The sequence below is a fragment of the Pectinophora gossypiella genome, chromosome 7, assembly GCF_024362695.1.
Source record: "Pectinophora gossypiella chromosome 7, ilPecGoss1.1, whole genome shotgun sequence".
NCBI classification, from domain to species: domain Eukaryota; kingdom Metazoa; phylum Arthropoda; class Insecta; order Lepidoptera; family Gelechiidae; genus Pectinophora; species Pectinophora gossypiella.
In genome coordinates, this window is record NC_065410.1 from 7,885,771 (window position 1) to 7,907,804 (window position 22,034).

At 39.3% G+C, this 22,034-nt stretch overlaps 3 protein-coding genes across 3 annotated transcripts; 1 reads left to right on the top strand and 2 right to left on the bottom strand.

Annotated features, from left to right (window-relative positions):
* Positions 1-11: 11 nt before the first annotated feature.
* On the bottom strand, positions 12-1,600 carry LOC126368076 (mitochondrial basic amino acids transporter-like). Its single transcript, XM_050011959.1, has 3 exons — positions 1,438-1,600; positions 1,082-1,144; positions 12-1,005 (listed from the first exon to the last, which is right to left on the bottom strand). Exons 2-3 carry the CDS (start codon positions 1,113-1,115, stop codon positions 158-160), a joined length of 882 nt encoding a protein of 293 aa, XP_049867916.1. The 5' UTR covers positions 1,116-1,144; positions 1,438-1,600; the 3' UTR covers positions 12-157.
* Positions 1,601-8,977: 7,377 nt separating this feature from the next.
* Positions 8,978-18,566, top strand: LOC126368012 (zinc finger protein 436-like). Its single transcript, XM_050011857.1, has 14 exons — positions 8,978-9,380; positions 9,911-10,083; positions 10,211-10,278; positions 10,776-10,866; positions 10,978-11,003; positions 11,088-11,167; positions 11,797-11,980; positions 13,045-13,213; positions 13,824-13,991; positions 15,398-15,528; positions 16,380-16,500; positions 16,847-16,974; positions 17,337-17,645; positions 18,237-18,566. Exons 1-14 carry the CDS (start codon positions 9,177-9,179, stop codon positions 18,449-18,451), a joined length of 2,067 nt encoding a protein of 688 aa, XP_049867814.1. The 5' UTR covers positions 8,978-9,176; the 3' UTR covers positions 18,452-18,566.
* A 332-nt stretch (positions 18,567-18,898) lies between these two features.
* LOC126368087 (protein SCO1 homolog, mitochondrial) lies at positions 18,899-21,509 on the bottom strand. The gene is made up of 5 exons (XM_050011970.1): positions 21,123-21,509; positions 20,426-20,549; positions 19,975-20,056; positions 19,604-19,730; positions 18,899-19,135 (listed from the first exon to the last, which is right to left on the bottom strand). The coding sequence occupies exons 1-5, from the start codon at positions 21,390-21,392 to the stop codon at positions 18,986-18,988; spliced, it is 753 nt and encodes a 250-aa protein (XP_049867927.1). The 5' UTR covers positions 21,393-21,509; the 3' UTR covers positions 18,899-18,985.
* Positions 21,510-22,034: the final 525 nt, after the last annotated feature.

Genomic DNA, 22,034 nt, shown 5'->3' on the forward strand with positions numbered 1-22,034 from the left:
ACAACAAAACATAACTATATAAAATAGTTTATTTCTCGTATAAATGGTCACCAAATTGTACCTCAACAAAACAAAACAATGTGTAAGCAACTATGACTTGAGCAATATCTTTAGATGTATTATCACTCAGTTGAATGTACTTTAAGTACTGGTAACATTACATGTCGTAGTATCGCTCGGGGTTATCATGACAGACAGCTTCGCCTATGGCGGCCGCCTGCACCAGCGTCTGCACAGCCGACTCCGAGTTGCAATGTTGCCACGCACGCTCCGTCCACGCTACTGCCGTGAAACAAGCTCCATTACTGATAAACGCTCGCAGTGTTACAGCTCCCAAACCCCGCCCCATACATTTCCATCCGTCCGCTTGTATTGACTTCTTAAAACAATCCCACGCTCCTGCGTATCGCCCCACAATGTCTCCTTGTATCCTCGACTTCACTACGTCGATCGGGTACAGCACTACCCAAGACAGCGTTCCAGCCACACCGCCTGCCATAAACACTTTAGCAACAGATTGATCTCCGCGCGTCATAGCTTCGTAAGTACTGAAGTAGATCGCAAAAGCTGGTGCATCCCGAGCAATGGTGATCCCCAAGCCTCGAAATAGAGCTTTGAATCCACCAGTCTTCAGAACATGTCTCGCTCCTGACCACGCCCCCTCGGGGATGGCATCACCAGGTTGGGCCAATTGCTGCCTCGTCTTCACAAGTTCTATAGGCGCGCAAGCGAAACTTTGCATCATACCAGCTGCGAAGCCAGCCGTAGCATGCGTCTTCAAAGAATCCGGATTCGGTAACGCTCGTCTCGTATTACCATAAGCCCCGAATACTATGGCGTTCACCGCCGCTATTCCTCCTAAAGGTGCGCCGACTCCACGGTACGCAGTGGATAATGTTCCTCCTTTCAACAGAGCCTTCGTACATTCCCACGCGCTACCCCTCCCTGATTGAACGTGCACTTTCAAAGTGTCCAAAGGGTGGCCCGCTATAATTCCAGCGCAGCCTGAAATGAAAATGATTTATACAATTAATGAATTGGAACTTTTGAAAATAGACATTTCATTGAAAATGTTACATACCTCCTATGCATCCAGCTACAAAATCAAGAGCCATTTTGATAGAATCGTTCTTTCAGCAGGAGTCTGGAATAGAAATATCGTTGTTCAGTTGGTACGCAAGAATCAGATAAAAGTTGGTCCACATGTGGTCATTAGGTTCAAGTGTGATATCCATTCATTTTTTTGAAGATTTTTGTCACCCTGGACTTTGATACACGAGCAGCATGTGCTGCAGCATGTACTGTTTCAGATACCTCGAGCGATAATTTAATAAAATAGAAGCGTGCTATCTGTAAAATGGATGTCTTATTTGTAAACTTGCCTAAACGGCCGAAATGACCTCTGATAAGCGATAGGTTATTTAATGGAGACCTTACCTCTGCGGTGTTCAAATCAGGTAGTCGTAGTGGGAGTTGACGTTGTCTCCACTGGAGGTGATGCCAATAAACATATTGATTGAAAACAGCGAAGTGGCGGCGTGTGGAGAGTCGCCGGTCCAGCCTCGGGGGTGCGTCGTTGTAGTATGCGCCCCGGCCGGTGCCCGCGCCCAGACACTTCCACTTATCGCGCCGGGTCACCCTTATCGCAAAGGGCAAAACATCTTGGAACAAAGTGAGATGTCAGTCATTACGTGAATCTTTCCATGCGCTGTGACAGATTGGACTATAAATAACAACGATTCCCAACTTTAACTGAAAAAAGTTGGTGCGGATCTTTGAAGAATGAAATGTCCAAAGGTCTGTATGAAGATTGAATGTGGCATCCATGCCTACTTGTTTATTATCTTAAATAGGACAATAAAGCAAGAGAATATAGTTAATAATAATATTTGGCGGCGAGGGTGTGCTGCCGCCAAAGGATGTTTTCGGGGTACCGAACTGAGCATAGTACCCCGCTAGCCACAAGTTGGTAGTGTGACTAGGGATCGACGATCCGACAGTGTTGTGTTGGAAGTTGTATATATGCTTCTTGCTGTGTAAACTTCGATACCGCGTTTCACGACCGCTTGAAGAATGTGGCGCCATCTGTTGCATGTGAGCGGAACTAGGTGGCCAACTAGTTGGGTCCGCTACATCACTCCCCCCCCTCAGACCGGAGGTCGATTCAAGTGCTTCAGTGCTCTTCAGGAATGCCGTGGTGCCTGTAATCCCAGTGAGTCGGGAAGAGGTGTGTACGGCGTGAGTTGTGCTCCTATCCACGGTGAGTCGGGATGGGGAGCTGCTCCTATCCGCGGTGAGTCGGGATTGTGGAGCCGGCGACTGGCGTGAGGCGAGAAGGCGGCCTGCCACGTGGAGCGCGTGCTCGACAGCGTGGTATGGCAGTGGACCTCGTGTGCTGTGTCGCTGTTGCGTGCGGAGTGCCAGGTCCAGGCAGCTTGGGCAGCTGGTCATGGAACTGTAGATGCTCAAAAGTCCTGGTGTGGAGTGTCAGGTATCCAGGCAGCGTCGTAGGTGGCTGGCAGGTGGACGTGCTGATGATGCTCCGACTGAAGGCTGATGATGAACGCCTGTTGAGGGTTGATGCGGGGTGATTGATGCTGGTGGCGGATGATGCAGGTGCGACGCAGTTGACTCCGACTCCCAGAAGGTGTAGGCAGGAAGTGTTCTGTCGAGGGTCACCAGTTTGGCGGCGAGGGTGTGCTGCCGCCAAAGGATGTTTTCGGGGTACCGAACTGAGCATAGTACCCCGCTAGCCACAAGTTGGTAGTGTGACTAGGGATCGACGATCCGACAGTGTTGTGTTGGAAGTTGTATATATGCTTCTTGCTGTGTAAACTTCGATACCGCGTTTCACGACCGCTTGAAGAATGTGGCGCCATCTGTTGCATGTGAGCGGAACTAGGTGGCCAACTAGTTGGGTCCGCTACAAATACTTCTCGTCGACGTAACAGCCCCACTCTAAAAGATGACGTAAAATAATCAAATAAATTCGTAAGTAAGTAGTACCTACTTGTATAAGTATAGGATCATGGTTTTAGTGAATGGCATGTTAATTAACGGCAATAACAGCAATGTTTATCATAAACAAATAGTACATTATTTGTGTCATTACAGTATCAACATTCCGGAGTAGCTAAAACAATACTTATCTACTTATTCATACTTAAATTATCAATGTGGTTTGATTACCTAACCTTTCGCCTGAGGCAGCAATGATGAAATTTTAAGAACATACCTAATAGATACATCGAAATTACATAATATAGTTCTATGGTAAATTGGGAGTACAGTAGTAATCGATTATGGAATGGACAATCATGTGCGCCTTCAGCAGAATAAACAGGTATTAAATAGGTAGATGGGACAATCCGCTTCGCACCGGTAAAAGCTTGGAGCGAGCTTGATTTACTTTAGCTATCAGCATTTTATAATTAATCTTTGACTCAATCATTTATAATTTAGGTGGGTCGGAGTAAGGAAAACTTTTCCAAGTGGGGATTCATAGGAAATTCCAACTTAAAGTGTGAATGTGGAACGGTTCCTCAAAACATGGAACTCCTCATGTCTTCTCCGTCTTGCTCTACCACATACACGAGAGACGGCTTGATGCTGGATACTGACAATGCTACGTCCGTAGCCAAATGCTGGAAGGGTACTATCTATTGTTTTAGTTTTACGCGGTTATTATCATAATTAAAACACATAATAACGTGTTCTTACCGCGTTTAAATCAGGGATATGAGACTCCCGATATTTCGACACTGTTGCAAGTGCCATGATCACGGGATGACTGATGAGATTGGAGTGGAGTAATAATGGATCTACCTTCTACTCGTGTTTTAATTAGATTTGCCATCGACTCCAAATAAAGGAGAAGAGTCAGCTAGCTTATGAATAAGAACTCTGAGATAAGAATGAAGGATACTACACCGACAACAATGTGGCTTCAACCTATCTGCTAACTTATGGATCTGCCCATCCCGGTAGAAATTACAGGCGTGAACACATAACTACGTGATTGCTTTTTGAACACCGGAAATAATTTCAATACTGTAAAAATAACCCGGAAAGATTTGCCTTTTAGCAAATATTCGGTTAGATCTTTTATAAGTGTGTCGCCATTAATTTACATAAGTTCTAACTGGATACTTGCAAAAAGACAAAAGATATATTTTTGATGACGGTAATGATTGATTATAGTCTTCCGGTGTTCAAAATACACATAGTGACACAAGTAAACCAGCAACAGAAGTACGGAGTATACTCCATCTAGCCAATAATCAAGAAAAGCTAGGGTATCATGGTAGGAGACTTCTTATTAGTTTGTGAAGCTCATGTTTTTCAGTAAGTACCTACCTATTGACGGTTTGGTTTAGGGTTACCTAAAGCTAAAGTTGGTAAATAATGGAGCATAACAGAAAAAAAGCATTACAGAACAAATATAAAATTAATAAAACGATAAATATAACATAAATTCTACCAATTTCATAGATTTAAAATATCGATGCAGCCTTTTCGTTTTTAAATCTCATATTCAATTTTCAATCCAGGCCAAAAAAATACCTAATAATATCGTCACTGGAAAGGCAAAATTACGTAAGCGCCAAAATAGGTATTTTGGGTTTTTTATATATTCGGAATCAGCGTTTCATTCTGCGTCGATGTGTCTGGGTAGCATTGCGATACGAGCACTTTTTTGGCGCTTACGTAAATTTGAAAATAGTTGACTTTTTTCAATTCCAGTTTCTTAAACGACAAGATTTTGGTGTTTTTTTCGTGACTGGTGTATAAGTAATATTGTGGTCCTATATAATAACTACATATTAACTTTAAGTAAATTTGGCATTCTATAGTTTGAATAGTATCATTTTATTAGTAATTTTGGACTACTGAAAATAAAAAATAGACTATGTATAAGTCATTTTTATTTACAGCTTTTAAAATAAGTAAGGCGTATAAGAAAAAAATGTCTTAGCATGTTTATGCAGTGAATGGCGAATAAGTAATTTTGACTTACAGTATTTAGAATAAGTAAGGCGTGTACGTAAATTTGCCTTCGCATTTTTATGCTGTTATTAAGCAAGTTTGTGGGCTAGCAGTAAGTTTCCCAGGAAGTTATATTTTGAACAATAGATCTAAAAGTAAAACTATTTTAGAATTGATTTTATAATTTATTAGCGACCCGGCTTCGCTCGGATGCAATGCTGAGGAAAAATGAAATTATTTACGACATCACATTAAAATCCTCAAAAATAACAGTATTTCTACACTATTTATTGGATGTTATTATACATACCTATAAACGTTCCTCTTGAATCACTCTATCTACTAAAGAAAATTGCATCAAAATCCGTTGCGCAATTTTAAAGATTTAAGCGTACATAGGGATATAGGGACAGAAACAGCGACTTTGTTATACTTTTTAAGTTCTGTCGTTTGCATATTTAGCGCCAAGTTTGAATTAAGAACTCAAAATTCAAATTTGTTGGAATTTCGAATATCAAAACAATTGAAAGCATTAGGATTAATGCAATTGTTAAGTCACAGCGTTGGTTTGAATCTGTCAGATCATGTCCGAAAATGAATCTTACAAAGAAAAATTTTCTATAACTTTCGAAGAGGCCTACTGCGACTTCAGTGTTTCAAACATTTAAAATCTCTATTCCACGATGAAGTGCCATGTCTGCGAGCCATCGAACGCTGGTATTTAGAATTCGAGCGTGGACATCCGCCTTCACTGAAGATAATATCGTTGCTGTGAGACAACTAATCCTCAAAAATCGTCATGTGACATACCGAGAATAGAGGCGTTATTAGGCATTTCAGGGACAACCATTTAAACGATATTGCATGAGGCACTTGGTGTGAGAAAACTAGTTTGCCGTTGCATCCCGCATTTTCTGACGATCATAAGGTAGCCCGCGTCAGATGGTGTAAGAAAACTCTTCAGAGGTTCAACCGAGGAGAGTCAAATCACGTGTACGACATCATCAGTGGTGACGAATCTTGGATTTATGCTATTATCCTGATTCCAAACAACAATCCACAGTTTGGGTCTTCCAAAACGAGTCAAAGCCGACTAAAGTTGTTCGCTCTCGAAGCACTTCAAAGAAGATGCTACCTTCGTGGAGAAAATCGGTCATGTTGCGACAATTATTATTGCACTTGAAGATCGTAGGACGGTTAATGCAGATTGGTATACTACAATTTGTTTACCACAAGTCATCGCCGAACTTCGAAAATCTAACCCAAAGCGACGCATGATGATGCGCAGGAGTGCAGGATGCTGCACCATGACAACGCAAGCTCACACACCGCTCGTCAAACGATTATTTGAAGCAGGAAAACGTAGAAATTCTTGACCATCCTCCATACAGTCTTGACCTAAGCTCCAATGATTTCTTTACATTTCCTAAAATTAAAAAAGAAACTCTTCGCGGTCAAAGGTTCCAGTGCGGTGAAGAAGCGGCCAACGCTTTCAAGTCAGCCATTTTGAACACTTCTACTTTGGAGTGGAATAAATGTTAAATAATACCTGGTTCGAGCGAATGGAAAAGTGTATTAAACTTCGTGGTAAATACTCTTAAAAACAATAAGGGGAATTATTGAGGAATGAAAAAGACTTGACCCTTCCAGAGACTTGACTCGACTTAGAGCCACGTATGCTTGTCCTAATTCAAACAATTTTGAGCCCAAATATACTACTGCATGGTCGGCTGTGCTGCCCTGCATATGTTATGTTATGTTAGTGGGCTCTGTTTTCCGCATTTAGACTCTAAGGTGGCCCATTATGCGTGTAATTGTTGACTACGTAAGCCAACCTATCTCCTTCCAGAAGCTCAGAAGCCTCCTGGGGATTTCACAGGCTTCGCGGAGCGACCCCACCCAGCGATCCACTGTGCTGCCCTGCATATTATGGACGGTGGATGACAATGACAAAATTAAGGGCAACATCCTTCTTTCAGTCATTTTGTAATATCGTCCATCTTGGATTTGAAATTTTGACATAATGACAGTATTCTACTAGTGTAGTCCTATCTTTGATACCCATATTGAGGGGGTTGTAGAAAAATATGTACCTAGTCCGCTATTTTGGAACGGCGGCAATCTTGGATTTTAAATTTTGACATAATCACAGTATTCTACTTGTGTAGCTATTTCATTTGATACCCATATTGAGGGGGTTTGGAAAAATATGTAATCCCCCATTATGTACCTGCTGCCATCTTAGATTTATAATGTTATTGATTTTATTATATTGTATTGACATCGGAATTAAACGCGCGTACCAAATTTCAGATCAATCTGACAACAGGAAGGTACTTAAATTGCAATATCTAGTTTTGATACAAATATACCGTACGGGTTTAGCTAAATAAAACCGTTTAACCCTTTCACGGACAGAGACCATGGGTCATTGGTGGTTCATAATAGGTAGTATGGCACCTTGGAATCGGAACGTCCGTATACGTTCTGTCTTTGAAAGTGTTAAAAAGAAACTTTTACAAACAGATAACGGGTTGTACGCTATTATTTATATTTTATGAAACTTTATTTCTGGCACTTCAGTATTTTAATAGCCATTTTTATAAATCAATTGAAGTAATAAGTAGTTTAAGGAGGTATTAAGAATAATTATTTGTCTCTTACGTCTTTTTACCCATGTAAGATATTACAAAAACTTACTTTAAAGAATTTTTGGTGAACTGACATAATCAATCGATCACTTTTTAGGCAATTTTTACATAATGAGAGCAGATGTGTAAAAGTCGTTACAGTAACTTTTACTCCGCTAACATTACAGTATTATTATATTTAAAGAAATATTGTCGTTCTCGTATGCATTGTCGTAAGAGCTGTAAGTAATTTTGCTTCCAATTAATATTTTAACCAGATGGCGGTTAAGTAAATTTGCTTTACTGTAAACTGAAGTCATTTTTACGTAAGCGCCACTATATCCTAAAATAGCAATCCAACAGTTATAATATGTATTGCTGGACATAGAAAATTAAAAAACAATGTAACCTTACTTTGACATCATCTAAATTGGATAATTAGGTAAAAAGTTATGATAAAAAAACGAAAAAATGAAACTTTAAACGGCTTTTTCTCGAAATGGCCTTTTGGCGTTTACGTAATTTTGCCTTTCCAGTGACGATATTATTTTTTTGGCCTGGATTATATTATATACTCAAATACGTATAATACCATATATACGCGCGTAAATAGTAGTGTGTGTGTGTGTGTGTGTGTCTCTGTGTGCGGGCGTGGTAGTGTGCGTTTTTGTATTGTATTGTATTGTACATAAATGAGACATAAATCCTTTCCGATTTTCATTCACTGTACATTTCCAAAATCACATTACCTAAACAATGAAAGGAACCCAAGCTATAAAAAAAGCAGTTTGTCAATCCACTCCAATTGTCAATGTCAATCTAGTCAATCTATCTGTCACAGACTAATGAGAAAATACGGAGAAAATACTACGTATCAATCGACCGACTTCCATAGATATTTTTTAGGGATATAGACGGGGAAGAATTGAATTTGGCATTTAATAGTTTTTAATAAACTGAACCTTTGAGCAAAGGCAATAAGTTAATTCTCACAATTAGCCCGGTTAGTAAACTTTATAAGGGAAGATAACTTTTCGTAATTGTAAAGTGTTTTTTTTAAGTATTTGGTTTGGATTATCAAATATATATTTTTTTTATTTTTAATATTTATTTTTGATTTTTTCTCGTATTGCTAACATACATACGTATTGCAACACAACATTCAATCCGCCCTGTGATCTTTAAAAATAACACAGGAAAATATCACGAAAACTGCTGTCGCTGTCATAAACTGGCGAATCGGGGCTGAAGTTGGTGCGGGAGGGGCGCGATTGACATATCCCCCGCCGTCTATGGACCAAAAACTTTTTCAATGAGAGAGAATCAATCCCTAGTATACCTTTTATTAGTCTGTGAATCACTATCTGTCAGTCGAACGGCAACTGAACTTGAACTGAGAGCTTTGTTCGACGAGTTTTAATTGTACGAAAAGAAGATTAGCGAATATTTATTTAGAATGCGACAAATCTCGTTTCGTGATTATTAAACTAAATTCCTCACGATGAGCTACACCTACTTAATGAGAAATACGTGATACAACTACTTCAAGGAATTACAAAAATGGAGATTGAAAACGAACTGAAGGCCGATGAATACGAAATCGAGATTCCTTTTTCTTTATTTCAATATCTCAGTTCTGAAAATTGTAACATTCAAAATATATGCAGGATATGTCTTTCGGAGAATAACCAGTTGCTTTATCCGTTATTACCCGCCACAGGCGATACGCTTCCAGACATGTTTACTTCCCTTACGGCTCTACAAGTGAGTTTTTTGGTGCAAATATTCATTAAAGTAATCACTCAAACTTCTGGTAGTATAGATTTGATTAATGCTAGAAATGTTTAACTAGGTACCTAATGATATTTGTCCTTTTTTGTTATATTGCATGACAAACAAATTGATTATTTTCCAAGATAATGGAAAAGTTGGTGACAAATTAGTTGTGTAGCATGGTAGATGTTTATTATATTTTTTTAATCTTATTGTATCACTATTACAGGATGGGGTATTTTACCCTATCCCCCTCTTTGTGTTCTCAATTAAGCTTGTCCATTATTATACACATACACATACATAAACTCACGCCCGTAATCCCAAATGGGGTGGGCAGAGCCACAAGTAATCAAAGACAACTTGCAGCCACTGTTGATACGAAGTCCTAAGATGGATATGATGAACCTTATGGTGATAAGGGATCAGCCTATCGCCCATAACATTAGTCCATCATGTTAGAGGATGCATTATTATAACATTTATATTATAAAAATATACTATATCTTGATTTTTTACAGGTATATCAAGATGATGGCTTACCATCTTGCATTTGTGAGTTGTGCAGGGTTCAAGTTATCAATAGTTACGAGTTCAAGCTCCGATGTGTCAAGTCCGATTCTACACTCAAGTCACTCCTCAAGGATGAGAGTGTTGCCAAAATTGAAACTAACGAAAATGATTTTGAAAAAAAGTATGTAGTTTGATCCATTCTATATCTATGTCCAGAATAGTTACTTAAGAATCTGTTCCATTTATCACAGTTTTAAATAACATGAACTTTCTTCAAAATTGTATTATAATGTCTTGTTTGTTTATAGTCTCCCAGAAATTAATGATCCTGCAGTAACACATGAAGAAATAAAAGCAGAAGGAGAATTAGAAGATGGTTAGTTTTCTAAAACTTAAATATAATTTAATACTGTTTTACTTGCTTATTTTACGATATGTAGGTATATTTCTGTTTAATGTGACTATAGCAGATTTGCCTTGAATGCTTCGCTGGATATATCTTGCATGATCTGGAATGTACTATAAGGGAAGAGTCAATCACTTTTTCTCATTTTTGTACCCAAATATACGATTGGTTGACTGACCAAGGTTGAAGCAGTTATTATGACTTGGTTTTTAGTGGTGTGTAGGACAGGCCTCTTCATAAGTTGGCTGCCTTCATTAACATGTAACTATATGATTTACAAATATATTTTAGATATTATCCTTTTGAATCGTTTCATGTAAGGGTTCCCACTTAAACTCCGGGCCAGTTTGTTTTGGTGCTGAGTAATTTGATCCCTGTACACATTTGTCTTCTAGTTCTTTGTGGTCTTGCCTGTAATATGTTTATGTGTGATGCTTTTATTTAACATTTCTGTTATTATGTTTCAGATGTCCAGTATTTAGAAGATTTAGAAGAAAACTTAAGTGAAAGTGATAATGTAGCTCTAAGCATACTGCAGAATGCTGCAAAAACAAAGAAGTGAGATACTCAAACATCATTTGTAACCATAATTAAAAACTTTTATTTACAATGGCATTTATATTTATTCTAAAATTGAATGCTTTTTTATGACATTGTTTTATTTTTCAGAAATGACGTAGAAGTTACTGTAACTGGTATGTTACTACATTTGTTAAAATATTATGTCTTTATATAGTTATCATAAATTCTATTTATCTAAACCTTAACATCTTTTTCAGACGCAGAAACATTATTGAATGATGTGATTGAGAAGAAAAATAAGTATCTGAAATCACATGTATGTACTTTTTGTTCTAAGGTTAGTAGTTTTGTTTAGTTATGTTACATTACTGCAGTAATACCGTGCATGTTAATCTAGTATTCATGAAGACTCTGTTTAGCAAACCTAGATTCAAGTTGTATATTTGTCACTATGTTGACCCCGATTCCTGCAGACATAACATATGTAAAACAGCCTATAGATGACCCTCTTATTACACCAGGCACAATTACATCTTCCATCCATTATTATTCTATTCAAATAAAGAGAAGCAATATAGGTAGCAACATAATTCTATACATAATCTGATCCAAATGTCAAGCTACAATTACATAACATAAACAGCCTATATACGTCCCACTGCTGGGCACAGGCCTCCCCTCAATCAACCGGAGGGGGTATGGAGCATACCCATGCAGACACCTCCCAATTTTATTTAAAGCTATACTTGTCATTTTCTTTTCCGGCGAAAAGAAAAGCTCCCTCTTACTCCTTAGCGGCTCACCGCCATTTAAGACTAAAGGAAGACCCAGGGGGGGTGAGGACGGCACCCGGTACCAATTGGTGCCGGGCGAAGAGTTACGGTTCTAAACGTAGTTTTCGTCTTTATTCTATGACAGTAACTGAATATTCTATGAAATGTAACATTACGATACCTTCTTTTCTAGAGGTTCCCCAACTCAAAATCAGTGAAGGCTCATATAAAGAGAAAGCACGGAGAAGCCAGGCACCCCAACTCATGTAACCAATGCAAGGAGTCCTTCCAGTCAGACCATGACCTGAAGCTACATATGCCAGTGCATGAGCTTGGCCCCGTGTGGAAATGTGTGCAGTGCAGCAAAGAATTCGGTGGTGAGAGATTTCATACAATTATAAAAAATAATAATAATTTTTTTTTTAATTCTTTATTTTATAGGAAAATACGCGAACTTTGCCAATCGTGGTAACTTTGCTCTAAAATGAGTATTTTCACTTTCTTTGTTGTTTAAGATGCCATAAATCGGGTATATTTTTCTACATTCTAGTCTATTTTCGGGCAAAGTTACCACGGGAGGCAATTTCCAATACTTTTAAACCATGAGGCGAAACTTTGACCAGCAGTGGTATTACGTTTATAAAATGAATGCAAGTTGTCTTCTGATCACTTGCAGCTCTGCTTACTCCAATACGGGATACGGGCGTGAATGTATAACTAATAATATAATATTAGCTCACGACTATATCCCAATTGGGGTCTCCATGTAAGTACACGCGAATTTTTTTTTTTAATAATTGAGGCTCATGTTTGACCACAATCTCACCTGATGATAAGTGACGATGTGGTCACGCTTACCTAGTGTAGCGGACCCAACTAGTTGGCCACCTAGTTCCGCTCACATGCAACAGATGGCGCCACATTCAATAATGCAGCCTTCTTAAGCGGTCGTGAAACGCGGTATCGAAGTTTACACAGCAAGACGCATATATACAACTTCCAACACAACACTGTAGGATCGTCGATCCCTAGTCACACTATCAACTTGTGGCTAGCGGGGTACTATGCTCAGTTCGGTACCCCGAAAACATCCTTTGGCGGCAGCACATCCTTGCCACCAAACCTAGCAATTGCCTATTCACTCTAGCCTTAGCTTTCTGTGTAGACCAACGTCATAAGCGGTAGTGGTGAGGTAGGTATAGGTATACAGGGTGTTAGTGACATCGTAACGAAAACTTCGAGGGATGATTGAGCCCATGATTCTGAGTTAATATCAAGTGGAAATTTTCCGTCGAAAAAAGTTTTTTTTTTATTATTTACAGTTTCATACTTTTGCGACGGAAAATTCCACTTGATATCAACTCGGTCATCCCTCGAAGTTTTCGTTACGATGTCACTAACATCGTGTATACTTAGTGTGTTTTTTTTTTAATTTTCCCAGGGCGATCAATGTTACGGCGCCACATTCAGCGGCACATGGAATGCAAGCGCTACGCTTGTGAGGTGTGCGGCAAACCATTCGCAGAGTTGTACGCGTTACGACGACATTCCCGCGTCCATACTGGAGAGAGAGTGGAGAAACGACACGCTTGCCATCTCTGTGATAAGAGGTAAGACCGACCGAACTCGATTCGATTCAAGCATACGTCGTGGCCAGATCTTACAATTGATCATTTCATGATGTATTCGACCATGAAATGGTCATATGTCATGAAATAGAATATCATTCGTTGGCCACATCATGATGCAGTTTGACCAGATCAATGAACACAAAACGTTTAATTTGTTTTAAATTAAAATTAAATTAAATTGTGGGTACTGGAATCGGCACCACTAGCAATAATAATTCTTACCGACAACAATTTTGTGTCTTCCATTTCATTCTTTGCCCAATTTTAAGAAGTCAAAATTTTAAGGAATTATCAAAATTTTACTTATGGTTAGTTCAACTGGACGCCCCCCGTAGAGAAAATCTAGGCTAATGACCATGTTGTTGTGGTCTAGAATTGGTCCTTGGTAGACAAGATTGGAGAATGCTACACCGACAAGAGCGTGGCTCTTATATTTATCGTCATTAATTTAAGAGCCACGCTCTTCAACCACCAATCCGCACTGGGCCCGCGTGATGGTTTAAGGCCCGATCTCCCTATCCATCCATAGGGAAGGCCCGTGCCCCAGCAGTGGGGACGTTAATGGGCTGATGATGTAGTACTCGTGTAGGTACAGCGAGAGCAGTCTGCTAGCCGCTCACGTGGCGCGACACGGCGATGCGCGGCCGTGCGTGTGTGACGTGTGTGGAAAAGCCTTCGTTTCCGCCCGCCTGCTCGCCTCGCACCACCTCGTGCACACCGACAACAAGCGGCACAAGTGCCGGTACTGTGACAAGACGTGAGTAACACTGTATATATACTTCTGCGGGCTTAGCACCTTAAGCGCACGATTCTTTCTCGCCTCGACATACGTCACCCGTTACTCTCTCACAATACTGCACAGAAAGAGACAGACGATCTCTGTTGCGGCGAGAAAGATTCGCGTGCTTACGTTGCTAAGCCCGTTGGGCTGGTTCTCAAAACATGATACAAAGAAAAATAAAGAATGTCTGTCTAGGGTTGAATCACACCTCTCGAACGCGGCAGAATCGACGAGGCGATAGCATGCGTAAGCGTGTGGTCGCTCTCTCTCGCTGTAGCAAAGGACGGTACTCAGTAACAGAAAGGGACAGATGCATAGGAAAGTGTGATGAACTGCAGATGTGGTTCAACCCTTACTTGTATTAAGAAGGCCTGCAAAACCATAAGCTTAAATTATAATAATTTATCTATGACGATTCATTGCCGCTGCCGCATCGAATTTATGAGTGCACAGCATTATACCTACAACATTACAAAAAGTGCATTGGACTTAATTTAAGTTTTTAATTGCTACACTTGGAAAGTGCTCGTGGGGAAACCCTCATTTCTGAAGAATGCGTTTCGGAGATATGTAACCTAACCTGTATTGGGCTGGTTTTCCTTCGGGTTGGAAGGTCAGACGGTAGTCATGTCTGTAAAAAAACGGACCTGTCAAATCTTCAGGTTAGGTCAGGTTTCCCGTGAAAAACGGAATGACGCTAGAGACATGATGAGGTGCTCATGACAAAGAGAAGCGGAAGCTGAGAGAAGAGTCCTTAGTGGGACAATATATATATGCTAGGGAAATAATACCCTGTACATTGTTTTAAGTTTAAGCGGCTATTGGTGCTAATTCCTGTAAATACCATCTAATTTTATTTTAAGTTATATCTGTCATTTTCTTATCCGCCGAAAAGGAAAAGGACGGGTAATCGACAGGCATAAAATTTATGGAACACACATCAATTTTAAGGACAAATCTAAAACAACCGTCTAAAATTTTACATCAGTCAATAACCCGACACAGGTAAGTAGACAGCACGTCAAACGGATTGCATACCAGCGACATACCTTTTTGATTCGACCGGGTTATTCATTCATTTACTCATTCTTCCTAAAATTAAGACCTGTGAATCATCCGTCCCTTTCCTTTTCGACGGATATGAAAATGACGGATATAACTTAAAATAAAATTAGGTGGTGTCTGCAGGAATCGGGGCCATTATCAAAATTAAAACACATAATAACGGGTTCTTACCGCGTTTAAAGCAGGGAAAGGAGGAGCAGGGAAGATAGGGTTTAATATCGGGAGTCTCATATCCCTGCTTTAAACGCGGTAAGAACCCGTTATTATGTGTTTTAATTATAATAATACCCTGTGTTATGAAATGCACTGTGTTCCAGTTTCCGGCACGAGTCGACCCGCAACACGCACCACCGCACCCACACGGGCGAAAAGCCGTACGTGTGCGCCACCTGCGGCAAGCGGTTCATACAGAACTCTAACCTCACGCTGCATATGAGGACACATACAGGTACCTAAAAATAATGTATAACGGTTAGTTCTCTGAACATCGGACATCCCTACCATTACCGAAAACGCAAAAATAACCTAGAATCTTTAGTATTTTTGCAAATATCCAGTTATAACTGACGTAAGTCGTATACACAAAAAAAAAAGCTGCCACAGAAACGCTGTTTGAATCATCTGATAAAGATGTAAAGGCCTGAGATGAACTCGTATACATAAGTTTTAACTAGATATTTGAAAAAATACATAAGATTCCAGTTAATTTTTGCGTTTACGGCAATGATCTTGACTTCTGGTGTTCGAAGGTACACCCTAACGCGCACAACGAGAATAAATGTATATTTATACGTATATAGTTATTTGTTTATGTATATGTTACACCTAGTTTTAGCCGGTTGGAACTAAATGTAGCCACTTACTCTTGGTTAAACCTAGTACGAGCCGATTGTTTTCGGGTAAAACTAGGTCTAGCCTTCATCGTGCCGGCTATAACTAGGTCCAGCCATTACCTGTTGGATAAAACTAGGTCTATCCGATATCATTCCGGCTAGAACTAGGTCCAAACAATCCCTGTTGGATAAAACTTAGATGCGTGTCTCGCCAAGCCTTCCGCGTCGCGTCACACAATTTGTACAACGGCACAACGCGTACTAAACTCAAAGCGCAAGGGCAAACGCGGGTGTACAGGTGGCGGGCGGCAGGGACGCGCGTGCGCGACGCGTCTCGCCGTACGTAGTACCGCGCTCGTGTGCTTTGGGCAAAAAACTTAGCGACGCGAGAAGGAATCTACAAATCACGACGAGCGAGTCCTTTCCAGACAATCTTTGAACTACAAGGAAGTTATCGTATTTTCAGGTGAGCGCCCGTACTCATGTTCCACCTGCGGCCGCAGCTTCTCATCAGGCTCCACCCTCAAGTGCCACGTACGAACACACACCGGCGAGAAGCCTTACGGCTGCAACATTTGTGGAAAGAGGTTCGTTATTATTTGCTTTTATAGAATATCATCATCTCCCTAGTGTCATCCCGTTTTTACAAGATCGGCTTACTTAACCTCAGAATACTTATGCACACAACATACAAAACAATTTTTTCTTTTCTTCTTCTTTTAAAGAATATCTTATTTGAAATAATGATGATTGGCTAGCTACAAAACAGGCCTGAAAAATTAGGTTCTTTAGATCCTAGCATATTCTCTTGCCGATATTTCTAGACAAAACAAAGCAATGTTTAGATGTTAAAAGGACATTCGGTCTTACGACTATATGTATATCGATAAAAATGCCGGACAGACTCGCATTTATATTAAATCCAATTGTCAGGTTCGCCCGCATGGACGTGCGCGGGCACATGCGCCAGCACACGGGCGAGCGGCCGCACGAGTGCAGCGTGTGCACGCGCCGCTTTATCAGCGCCGCGCGCCTTAGGGAACACTTCCGCGCCCACACTGGTCAGTACTGAGTTAAAGCCGTTACTACATTTGCCCATCCATCCTGTTCGATGCGCCAAGGTCACGGGCCCGGCGATCAGAATAGCGTAGTCTAATAGCAAATTGGTGGGGCGTAACCATGGTAACCACGATCTCAAGCTAATAGTGTCGATTTTCCCGATCTTGATGTGACCTTGACGCATCGGTCTGGGTGGATTTACGTCCCGTTTCATGTTTAGTTAAGATACTAAATTAGACAATTTCTGTTTGGAAAAATATTGTCTCGAAGTTTCCTTGATTACCAGTCACGTATATTGTAACCAAACACACATTACCTCTAAAAAAATACTATAAAATAATATTTTATTATTTCTCTTTTTCAGGCGAAAGACCGTTCGAATGTGCTACATGCTCGCAGAAGTTCGCAACCAGATCTCAATTAGTAAAACACCTAAAAACACACCAGAACAGTTACAGGAGCAAGAAGAAGCACAATCGCGCACCAAAACTAGTAGTGTATTCTGGACCATACACACATGACGAAATGGACCTCAGTAAGAAGGATAGCGTTGGTGATAACATGGACAATGTCAGCATAGAAGTGTTGGACGGCGATACCAAAGAAATTATAGTAGAATCAACACACGATGATGCTGAAGTGTCTGAAGAAGTTATACTGCCGGATACAGATAGTGAGTTAAAGCATCCTTTCTTTTCTTTACATCGTCGTTGACAAGTCTGTGAGTGTATCACCTGATTTTCCCATAAAGTAAGATGATTCCGTGCTTCGGCCAGCACGTTACGCCGTTGCAGTTGGTCCCGGCTGTTAGCGATAAAACATCTCCACTAACCTGCGGTGGAGCAGCACGTTGAAGTATGCTCCATATCCCCTCCGGTTGATTGAGGGGAAGTTTGTGCCCAGCAGTGGGATGTATCGAGAGAATTAAGTTCTTTATTAATGGTATCGCCTTTGAATAAAAATTAAACTTTTCTAAAAATTCGAAAGAAAATCAAGGAGGATTTTTTTTATTCAACAATAATATTTCTTACGTTTCTTTCCCATTTTGAAACATACATAATAAACTCACGCCTATTTCCCACCGGGGTAAGAAGAGACTATGGAATTAAATTTCCTTCGATCCTGACGTACTTCTCCTGCTTCCTCCACATTCATCAATCGTTTCATACATGCACGCCGGTGCAGAGATCTTACTGAACCTTTTCTTTTTCCCATTTTCCCGCCAACGAAATCTACTTACAACTAACATAATACTCTTTTACAGACAGTCAAGATACCATACAGATGGGCACGCTTTGCTTGAAAAACCAAATGGACATTGTTCATTACCCGCCGAGTTTGAACCTGGTTCGATTAGAGGAGGCGCGGCCGGGGGACGTCAAACTGTACCAAGTGGACCAGAGCCTGGTGCAGATACACAGCGCCCCCGGACACCTAACTATTAGCAAGATCACTAATAAAATCACCGCCAATTTCTAGTCTATTCACTTTGTAATAACATGTATAAGAAACGAAAATAAATTGTTGATTGATTATGATTTTATGTATAATTATGTACAAGACATGAAAATAAATTGTTGATTGATGATGGTGACTTTTTGGTTTTATTTACATAATGTGACATGTATTTTTACAATGTGTAACGGATTATTCGAAGTAGTCCCCCTGGGAATTTTCTTCGCACATGTCACGATTTTGCCCATGGTGCTATGTACTACTGATTCCTTTCTCCACTCCGACCAGTATAGAATACAACATATCTTATGTTTTTCTACCAAAGAAAACTGTTATTTATGTGAGTATTCGTGTTTATAGTATGTACTATCATTAGTATTTAATAGAAGTGGATAATTTTGCTTAAATCTTTATCAATTTCATACCAATAAATAAACCAGATAAAGGAATATGGGACAAGCAAACAAAATACTGTAACAAAACTATTTATTTTATAGTTTACTTAAAAAGAAAATATTCAAACTAAAAAGTCTATCACTAAAATGCACAAAGTTTGGTTTAAAACCAGGAACTTTTCGTCGCTGCTTGGTATTTCTGGATGTTGACAAGCATTGAGTCATGGATCTCCTTGGCGTTTCGGTTCTGCCCATAATAGTCCACAAACTCACCATCTGGGTTCACAAGGTAGATGATGATTGTGTGGTCCACCTGAAAAATAAAAACATTTTTATGCTTGTTGTTAAAAACTTTAAGGCCTTTTACTTTTGTAATGTTGAGTATTTTTTACATACACGTAGACACCTATTATTGGCTTTTAAATAGACATAACAGGTGTTAGTGACATTGTAATGAAAACTTTGAAGGACAATTCATATCATTATTCCGTGTAGTTATCAAGTTGAATTTTCCGTCGCAAAAGTATGGAACTGAAAATAATTTTAAAAAACACTAAAATTTTCAAACTTTCATGAATTTTCCGACAGAAAATTCCACTTGATATCAACTCTGAATAATCCCCATCAGTATTTGTTATGTTGTGACTAACAGCCTGTGTCATACAAATTGTAGTAGCTGTAAGCATCCCCAACAAATAAAATAGATAATAATAATTAATAATAGACTGGGTAAGTTAAGGCTTAGAAATCTGATCCAAGTCAACAAACACAATGTACTTACAATATAATCGTTATCAACATCCTGTGGACCTGCACTGAAGTACACTCGGTACGATTTGCAAGCCTGCTGCACTTGTTCCTTAGTACCTGTCAGGCCCAGGAGCCGAGGACTGAATTCCTTACAATATCTGCAAACAAAAAAATATTTCTTACTGCCTATGCTCATGAGATTGCAATGGGATATGATTGGCATCATCAATACAATAGCAGCAAAGTAAAATGGGATGGACAATGTCTATAACAATTCTAACTTTATTGCTAATCCCTTTACAAATCCCATTGAAAACACAGGCAGGTGAAATAAAGGATCATGAAAACAGGTATACAAATATTGTAAAAACATATCAATCATTCCTTAAATATCATACTCACTTGCCCACAATCTCTGGCGTATCTCTCTGAGGGTCTACAGATATAAATAGGGGCTGAAGTGGAGGTGCTGATGGTGTTTGATCTGTATTAAAAAAAAAACAGTTATAAAGTTGAGATCAGATATTTATAATATTTGTCTTAATTCTAATCAAAAGAAATTGGATATATAACTTTTTTAACATGATACTACTGTTAAAGGACACACTTGTGCAGCTGCATAGTGGAGTATGCTCCGTACTCCATCTATTTAATTGAGGGGAAGACTGTGCCAAGGCTTTTTTTTATAATAAATAATTTATTTCTTTTCTTTGTATCATATTAAAACATTGGAATAATGTTGACAAACAACGTGATAGTTCACTTAATAAAAAAAAAGAAATGAATAATCAATAACTTGAAAAAAATTAAATAAATGTAACCTGTGAGCTACACCACAATAAATGCACATTACCATGTTTGTTAACTACTTCTGCCAGTTTCTCCAGTTCATCAGGACAGATGTCTGGACAGTGAGTGAAGCCAAAGTATATCAGCAGCCATTTGCCAAGGAAGTCTGAACTCTTCACCAGTTTACCCTAAAATTATTGAAAAATTGCCGTATTAGAATAAAAGAAGCACTCTTTTTAATAATACAATGGCCCCCATTCCTACAGACACCTCTTAATTTTACTTTAAGTTATACCTGTAGTTTTTTTATTTGCTGAAAAGGGAAGATTGACAGCTCTTAATTTTAGGAAGAATGAGTAAATGGATGAATAACCGGGTGAATTGAAAAGGTATGCAGTAAAAGGTATGCATACACTGGTATGCAAACTGTTTGACATGTACTGTCAACTTAATTCTGTCGGGTTCTTAGCCAATGCAATTTTTTAAAAGGGTTGTATTAGACTTATGCTCAAACTTGATGTATGTTCCATAAATTTTATGCTTGTTGAGTAAGTACCCTTCCCTTTCCTTTTCGGCGGATAAGAAAATGACAGATGTAACTTAAAATTGTGTCTACAGGAATTAGCACCAATAGCTCAAGGTTGCGTTAATCTCAGTCATTCTCAGTACAAAAAAAAATTACTTAACAAAAATATAAATTATAGGTATTTACAATAATATATTATGTGATGTATGTTATCATTTATGACTCGATGCATTACCTCGGAGTCGACGAGCTCAAAACTGCCTCCAATCTTGGCTTTGCCTAACTGTCGTTTTCTTTCTTTATCCAGAGCCTCTTGCTTCTCCTTTCGCACGTATAGCATGAAGCCTGTGAGTCCACCGCCAATCACCGCTGTCGCTGCCATGGACTTCCATGTTATCGGAACGAAGAACGATTTCTTGCGCTTAGGCGGCACCGCACATTGCCGCACTGAAGATGTAGAGAACGCACGGAAAAGCTTGCCGCTACTTCTCAATACCGAATTCATCTTGAGAGTCTAATAAGTTATGTCAAGTTAAAACAGTATGCTTTCATTAAAATATACTATTATGTCCATTAATTCTTATTTCCGATAATTATCACATTTTTTGCATTTTTTGACAGTTCATGATTTTTTTTTTTTTTTGTTTTGGTTTTCCCCGAAGGGTAAGGCAAAGGGAACTATGCCCATACAGCCATGTCTTACGTATTTTTTTTTTCTTGATGATTAATGAAATGATGAAAGGTGATGAATGATGATGATGAAACCTAAGCCCCCACCCTCGGAGTAGACTCCTACTCCGAACCCCAAACGAATTAACTCAAAAGTCCGCATAAACTTTTGAGCTATGAAGCGGCTTCCCAGCACGAAGCGAAAATAGGCAGATACACTTTGTTCATTGAATACTCCAATATAATAACACTCGCGAATGTCTCCTGACTAACTTAATGCGATCATTAACCACAAAACACCACTTCGTATTAATTATTTAGATTACTCAATGAAGAAAGCAACTGTCCCGTTCCCGTTTCCCGCCGAAAAGCCTGACAGTTCATGACATGACGTCTAAAAACTCATATGGTCGGTATCTATGGATCCTACGATTGTATCAATATTGATATTTTACTTGCAAAAATAGATTTTATGGCC